Here is an 8,439-nt window from a genome sequence, read left to right on the forward strand (position 1 = left end):
GTGCTGCTGGGTGTAGAAAATGTGTGCTTCTGGTGCCAGAAAACCTGGTTGAGTATTAGATCAGGGGCCTGTATCACGAAGCGAGATCAACCTTTCCTGGGTTACCCAGACCTATGCTGGGTTGACTAACCCTAACAATGGCAATCAGGATAATTGGTATCACGACGCGGGTTATCAACTCGGTAACTCGACCCAGGTTTGTCTTATCAAGAGCTGTGAACGCGCACGTATATAGGGGTAGGATCCAAGGCAGCCGATCAATGGAAATCATGAGTGCTAAACACACCCCCGCTGCAGACAGAGCGCCGTATTTCTCCTGTGAGGAGCAGAGATTAATCATTTCAAAATATGAAGAGGAGAAAATATATATAAAAGAAAAAGGAAACACCGTGGCGGCTGCGAAGAGGAGGCAGCATGCGTGGCAACGCATAGCCGACTGTATAAATGCGTAAGTTACTCATCTGACACTATCAAACCCGTGAATCCCATGAAATCAATGTTCTGTAGAGATGAATTGCATGTACTACAATTATCATCTAATTCCCCCAGATCCAACCTCTCAGGTGTAAAACGGACATGGGAGCAAATAAAGAACAAGCACAAAAACATCATTGCGTGTGGTAAGTTGGCCTATTTAATGTCATACCCTGCATATCAATCTACCAAGTTAATAGTCTGAATAAAATTATCCTGCCATTGAGTGTTAGAAATCAACAGCTGAGCAAAATATACACTCCCTTTATTTAAAAAAATGTAGAAATGATATTTAACATTTCCAGCAACAAAGCTGTCAATCAGGCACATTATCTCTAACAGGGACAATTTTCCCCCAGACCTTCGGCACTAATTGATGGTGCTATTAAGTGCCTCCAAAATATTGTGAAATGCCTCAATTTCTTTTACTAGTTAAATAATTAAACTTCCTATAATGACTGGGCTGCATTTCTGTTTCAGTCTCCTACAGAATGTGAGCTCTGCAGGCTGAAGTTCATATACATTCTAAAATGATGTGCTGTTTCACATTAGCATTACATCCTATGTCCCTTCCTAGTATATTACCTGTGACTGTATATAACCTATTGGACTGTCACCTCTCTAATCCCACATGGGAGCAGCTTCAGTGTCACAACATTTCCCCTTCTGATTTACACTGCTACAGCCAACAGGAAGAAGAATCAGCGCAAGCAGACAGGGCTGGGTGGTCCCTCACAGGAATACACCCCTGCTGAGGAGCTGGCCCTGGCGAAGAATGAGGGTCGCCCCATAATGGACGGGGTGGAAGGGGGGGGGGTGGCCTCTGTCCCTGGTTCCACCTCGGTCTCCAAATATGTCCAAAGTACGTATGTGTCAGTGTCAAACCTTGGGCAATTTACATCATATCATTGTGACCTTACTAACACAGGCCCATCCACCTTCCCCTCAGTTGATGGAGATACATTGGTGCTGGTGGTGCCAGAGGTGCCACCATCAGACACTGTGTCTCAGGCAGAGGTAGGCCTACAGTAATTCATACATCAGTCACACATCAGCATATGATCAGCACATGGCTAACAGACCACTTATATACTGTCTCTACAGCCGGTGGACCATGGGGATGCAGAGACACTGTCAGTTTCCTCTGAAAGGGCTGTGGAGGTACAGTATCACCTTATAGTTCCTTACCACGTATTGTAGAGCAGAACCTGCCCACATCAACACAGACTGTAGGAGTGTATAGATTTGGCTGTGACTGAATGGTGGTGGTCTGCACATGGGGCTTAACAACAACCACTTCAAGTGTTCAGTACTACTACTGCTATGTTAATATTGCAGGAAGAAACATGCCCTCCCCCTGCTGAGCCCCAAGCCTCCACATCAGGCTCAATACCCAGCAAAGGGAAGGGACCACAAAAGGTAATATTAACCACAACTGAAACTGGGAGGTTTGAAGTCAACATTATTATTCATAAAGGGACAATGCATATTAATGAACATAGACATGTAAATATGCAAGATTATAGCCAAAGCTAATTTCCATCTTCAGTCCCTTAGCAGGCCAAAGACCAATGTCAGCCACACAATACAATACAATAACAGTGATGGCAGATATTAAAGTGCAAGATATTAGAGACAATGTGACATTTCCACCCCTGCAATAGGACAATGCTACAATGATATAGCAGCACAGACATGAAAGTCAGCACAGAGCAGTGTTCCTCCATTGCATTATAAATAAGATGTCCTAGCTCACACACTTTACATGCTTTAACCCATGTACTCCATATTTCACTTGTTTCAGGCAACAACTGATGCTGTGAGGGCCCTCTACAAGAGGAGTCTGGAGCAGGACATCAAATACAAGGCCTTGAAAATACAAAAAACAGAGCTCCAGATTCAGTACATAAAATTGAAAATCAAGAAGCTAAAGAGGGAAGGTAAGTGAGTAATTTATTTATTGCACTATAAGTGAGAGTTGGTCCTCAAATAAATGTTAACTGGCTAAATAAAGGTCACATTAATTTAAATAAGTGAAACTTCTTTTGTGTTCAGCTCTCAAATGCACAGTGCATGGGGTCACTGTTGGCTGTATGTTAGTTAACAAACTAGACATCACAACTACATTGTCAGTAGTCACAGGGATAAGTAGCTCACTACAACCCCCAGTACTGCTACTGTGACCCTGACAACATTATTCCACACCATTTAAGCCATTAACATAAGTTGATACATTCATACTGTACCATTCAATACAAAGAGCTTTTCAGGGTGTCAACATTTTAAGTCAAAATTCAAACACCTCCATTAAAATGCAAGCATCACTAATGTGCTTATGTTCTTCTTTCTTACAGGTATGGATGAATGACTAAATGCGTGACAAATAAAAAGTTTAAGCCAAAAACAGCCTCTGTCTGTAAGGGGAAAAAGAAAACCGGCCTCTATCTTTGAGGGGAAACAAAAACGGCCTCTATCTCTATAGGGAGGAAAAACAAAAAACCCGGCCTCTATCTGTGAGGGGGTCTACATAAATTGCAGAGTAATGGCCTCCCTGACTGCCCGGCCTGTGGGAAAGTCTAGGTGGATGGGGTCCACCACATCAGGGGGCTGAAGGTCAAACTGTGGGTCTCTTTCCCTCCTAATTGTTGCAATGTTATGCAGCACACAACAGGCAGCAACTATCTTGCACGCCCTGTCTGGGGCCACTGTCAGCTGGCGCAGACAGGCGTCCAAAAGTCTGCTCTATCCTGGCCCTTATCGAATTGTGGGCCCTGTTGTACAGGGCCTGTGGTCCCGGGTCAGGCTCAGGGTAGGGGGTCATTAAATATGGCTGGAGAGCATACCCCCTATCTCCAAGCAGCACCCCACTGAAGTCTCCTGTAGATGAGAGGAAAATTGGCAGGATCAGTATTAAAATTTGCAGTTTGTATCTTATCCTATTATTTATGAAATTACTTCTGCAGTACTTTTTGTTCCTATTTTTCAACTTGTACATAAGCCACCACAATGACCAAGTCAGATTCCTTGTATGTGTAAAGGTAATTGGCAATGAACTCGATTCTGATTGAAGCACATATTGTAACACATAATAGCATGCAATGTACAGTTGCCATGCCTTGCTGCAGTCTGCGGCAGAGTGTGCTCTCATTGAACACACGAGAGTCATGTACAGAGCCGGGCCACCTAGCATCAACACTGGTGATGAGGCAGTTGGGGTCACAGGTCATCTGCAGAGAGATTTGGTAACAGTTCCACAGCATCAGTCACTGCGGCATTAATGTATATTTGATACCCTGTATATTTATATTAAGGTTTAACATTTAACAGGCACAATACATACAACATTGCCACATAAAATGGGAAAATGTGATGCATATAAGACGTCTAGCTTCAGCTAATTTGCAGTCTTTGTCCGTGGTCAGGCTTTAGAATACAATACAGGAATATAGCCTACTGAATACAATACAAATGCAATGATACAATGAATAATATGATACAATGAATAAGTACCATGACTATATAAATACAGTTACAATTGCAGATTAAGAACACGAGTTATAAGACATGTTAGATATGGACATGTGATGGTGATTCCCACTCTGTTTAACATGGACAACTGGCGTCAACCCCCCCCCACCCCCGGGATTTACCTGTACATTGAGGCTGTGAGCGCTTTCCTCACAATCTGCGCTCTCCTGTCAACTGGGTTTAGGATAAAAGGGCAGGCGGTGCTTTTTATAGGATCAGATTCAACCCTGAACTTACCCTGCTCCGGAGCAGGATAGCCGTTCAGAGTAAATTACCATGGTGATCTACCCCGATAAGAACTGAACCGGCTTCGTGAGACCGAAAACCCAGGGTTAACCCTGAAGTTACCTCGCTAAGACAAAATCCTGCTTCGTGATACAGGCCCCAGGTAACCACAAGTGTGGTAATTGCAATCACTGCAGTAATATGATAAAAACTAACTTTTTCACAGACGTTACATCAGGACGTAAATATAATATCAAGTCATTTATTAATTGTAATACCTCTTTTGTAGTTTACAGACTTGAGTGTCCATGTGGTCATTTTTATGTTGGAAGAACCAAACGCAAACTGAAGGTAAGATTGGCTGAACACAAACAAGCTATAAGAGCTGGTAATCCATTGTACCCTATGGCTCTGCATTATAAAGAAGTTAACCATGGAAGCTGTGATTCTTTAAAGATTTCTGGCATTGACCCCATTGCAAACTCTATAAGGGGTGGAGATAGATCAAAAAGGCTCTTACAGAGAGAATCTTTTTGGATATATATATTGAAAGCGACCCAATATCCAGGTTTAAATGGAGAACTGGACTTTTCTCCCTTTTTGTAAAGTGTTTGGGCTCCCTGTATTATAAGGCATATTGTTTTCTTTGTTTTTTGGTATTATATTTTTTGAGGGTTGTCTTCCCTCAGTGCACTTTCAAATTTCAGAGTACTTTTTCTTTATTCCTTTTTTTTTTCAACTAAATAAATCATTTGCATTCTAAGGTCATTTAGAAAAGGTTCAAAGATGTTTTTGAGAACATAGTCATAGTCTTGAGAAATAATTGCTAGATCTTCTATCTTAAAAATCTTACTTATATAAATTAAAACAATAAATTATTTACTTTATTTTTTTTCCCCCTTCAGCCTGGCAGTGTTTTTATGACTTATACACTTTGAAGATATTACTTTAAAATTGAAACACTTAAAAAATAGAACTTTAGAGATGTTTCCATCTTTGAGAATCTTTGCTATTTTGTATTGTTGTTATTTTTGCTATTATTGTATATTTCTCTCCTGCTTGTGATGTTTTGATGGTATGATGTGTGTTCTCTCTGTTGCTCCTAATTGATCTGTTTGCTCACCCCAATCAGGTGAAGAGATTCCACCTGGCCACGCTGATCATGTGACTGTTTACTAGTGTTAAGAGGTTGTCTTAAGGAGAGTCTCTTTATTTGTCTTGATGAAGGCCCACACGGCCGAAACATGTCGACATTTTTAATTAGAACAAAGCCATGACTTAATAAAGGCTTTTTATTTTTCTATTCCCTGAGTGCCTCGGTCTTTTGAATTTTCTTTCTATCAGCTGACATGATGTTGGTTTCCAGACCAAAATTGAGGGACAAAGTTGGTGTGAAGTCAGGTGTTAAGTCCACCGCTGAAATAAAGAGTCAGGAGTCAGTGCTGGGTCTGTGTTTCTTTAGTGAAGGTTTTGCATAAGCCAATAGCTGATTTGACACAAAGTTCAGTTGTATAGGTTGTGCAATATGAATCACATCATTTCACACATTTTGATAGACAAAATTTCCAGACTTTTCCATAACTTTTCAAGGAATTAGAATTTAAAATTTCCAATGAAATGAAAGTGAAATGACTAAAATTGACTCAATCATGAATTTAAAAAAAACATGCAAAATGGTAAACTAGTGGTTCCCAAACTTCTACAGTTCATGGCCCACTTGAAATTCTCAAAAATGTTTGCAGTCCACATAATGCATTCTCAGAAGTTTTTATTATAATAACGATCAAACATTCAGGACTGAACAGAGTGCAGGGGAAACAAGTAGGAAGCTCCACAGTCACTAACACAGCATCTGAAACATGTTGCAGCATTTTCAGTATTACAGTTTTCAATGAGCTGTACACACAAATCATTCAAGGAGCTCCTTGAAAACTGTAATACTGAAAATGCTGCAACATGTTTCAGTATTACAGTTTTCAAGGAGCTGTACACATAAATCATTCAAGGAGCTGTCCATCACAAAATTGTACTGATTTGCAAATGATTTGACAGCCCACTTGCAACAACTTCGTGGCCCCCCAGTGGGCCCCAGCCCACAGTTTAGGAACCACTGTGGTAAACAAAAGCCAAAGCGCTAGACAGGCTTGTCACTGTGGATGTCCAGAGGGCCTTGGTAGTGGGTCAATAGGCAGCACACTGCCCACAGATGGTTGATGGAGCCTGCCAGGGAGAGGGGAACAACTCCATCCCATATGTGGTACTCCTTGACCCGTCTTATTGCCCTCTCCACCAACACTCTTAGACGGGCAATGGCTTGAGTTTTTTGTGTGTCTGTTGTGCTGAGCTGGGGGGTGGTTTTGAATGGGGGGATGATCAGCGTTGCCCCTACCTCTGCCAGAAGATCTTCAATTAAAAACCCTTTGTCAGCCATGACTCCATCTCCAGGCAACAGCAACTGTGCTAGACCTGATTCTCTGGTGATTTCTTTGTCAGAAATCGAGCCAGTGTACAGCTTGGATATAAATGTTATCATACCGGAAGGAGCGATCCCGATCAAACCTTTAAAGGTGGTGTGGTTCTTATAGCTGGAGAAGGTCTCAGACTGTAAGATGAGGGAAGATGGGGTCTCACAGTGAAGCTCAGTACAGTCAATTATCACTCTCACATTAGGACAATACTGCCGGAACTTGTTAGGCATGGTGGCCTGTACCTGCTCCCGAGTCATCCACGTAGGCTGTGACCCAAGGACTTGGTATAAGTAGCTTGCCCATGTGAGGATGGTCCGACTAACTGTCGATACACTGACATTAAATATTGATGCCAGTACCTTTTCCTTCAACCCAGCAGCGATGCAGCAGAAGAACATGAAGCACTCGTCAATAAGAGGCAGCTTGCGGTGGGGGCTTGGTGCTCCAAATGCTGTTTTCTGTGCCTTTGACCAGTAGAAAAGCCTGGAAGCAGATGGATGAATTGATTCCCAGAAAACCATGAACACCGCCTCTGATGGGAATCTGGTGTAGAAGCGGAAGTCTTCATCTGAGGCACAAAAGTGGTTAACTTTGGGCTGCTGTTGTTGTGTTGTAAGCTGTTCAAGTTCCAGTTGTAGCTCCTGCACTTTAGCTTTTAGTTCCATGATTGTCTGACCGACATCATCTGATGTACCTAGGCACAAAAATAAAACAAAATCAGGTACATGATTACCCATCTGCATTATGCAATACACCACATTCTCTTTCAACTTTGATATGAGAAAAGTACTGGTTCCAGGACATTGTGATATTTTAACATGCTAGGTGCAAGTGTAAACAACATAATTTAAATGCAAAGTTAGCCCACACACCGTTAAGTTTTTATTAGTGTCTATTAAACAAGTTTCCATTTAGATTGTATTTAGTTATATTATTGACTAACTGGGAGGCGCATAAACTTACCAGATGGAGGTGGAAATGCATAATCATGGTCAAGGAGAGGAGATGCGTCTGCCTCGTTAGCATCCCCGGCGGTCCTAACGTCAACACCCAGTCTCTCACTGGCCCTTTCACACACCGACTGCCGTTGTTCTCTGGTTCCCCAGTCATTCCAGGCAAACTTCAACGGGACAGCCCCCCTTTTAAGACGTCTGAAGCCTTTCGGAGTTAAATAAATGTCATCATTTTTGAAATGCAGACTACAAACATAGGTGCTCCCATGAAGAATCTTGAACGTTGCGCCCTCGTCTCTTCTGATGGCTGTAACCCAGCGAGCTCGCAATTTATCATCCGATGGAAACTCGTGAAAGCTTAAGTATGGATGTTTTTGCTTGTTGTTGGAACAATATGGGACACTGCAGTGACATTTCCAACGCGACTGTGCCATTTTAACCTCTTAGATTTCTCAATTTCTGCCGTTGTAGATCTCGAAGATGACCCCAGGGATGAACCGCAAGTAAACATCCACGGAGTTTGACTACTTCCGGTTTTGTGACGCACAGCGTGAAAGGGGCAGGGCCGATTGGAACCACCAATGGGAGCGTTCCACATTATTTCCCCCAACTGGAACTGAGCAATCAGCAACAGAGTAGACCCATGGGAGGGACATCGTAACTGGAACTAACTGGGATAAGTGGACCGTCCACTTATCCCAGTTAGTTATCCCAGTTAGGTCCAGTTAGGGGGAATAATGTAGAACGCTCTCATTGGTGGTTCCAGTTAGCCTGTGTCACTGCTATTGGTT

General features: G+C 42.3%; 1 protein-coding gene across 1 annotated transcript; it reads right to left on the reverse strand.

Annotated features, from left to right (window-relative positions):
- Nucleotides 1-6,216: 6,216 nt before the first annotated feature.
- Nucleotides 6,217-8,214, reverse strand: LOC117271280 (uncharacterized). The gene is made up of 2 exons (XM_033649431.2): nucleotides 7,659-8,214; nucleotides 6,217-7,389 (listed from the first exon to the last, which is right to left on the reverse strand). Exons 1-2 carry the CDS (start codon nucleotides 8,080-8,082, stop codon nucleotides 6,362-6,364), a joined length of 1,452 nt encoding a protein of 483 aa, XP_033505322.2. The 5' UTR covers nucleotides 8,083-8,214; the 3' UTR covers nucleotides 6,217-6,361.
- Nucleotides 8,215-8,439: the final 225 nt, after the last annotated feature.

This window comes from Epinephelus lanceolatus, chromosome 4 (genome assembly GCF_041903045.1).
Source record: "Epinephelus lanceolatus isolate andai-2023 chromosome 4, ASM4190304v1, whole genome shotgun sequence".
Lineage (NCBI taxonomy): Eukaryota > Metazoa > Chordata > Actinopteri > Perciformes > Serranidae > Epinephelus > Epinephelus lanceolatus.

Coding starts and splice junctions, on each gene's coding strand:
- LOC117271280 (XM_033649431.2), bottom strand. CDS start 8,082: ATGGCACAGTCGCGTTGGAAATGTCACTGCAGTGTCCCATATTGTTCC. Junction 7,390..7,658: donor TGCATTTCCACCTCCATCTG/GTAAGTTTATGC, acceptor TTTTGTGCCTAG/GTACATCAGATGATGTCGGT.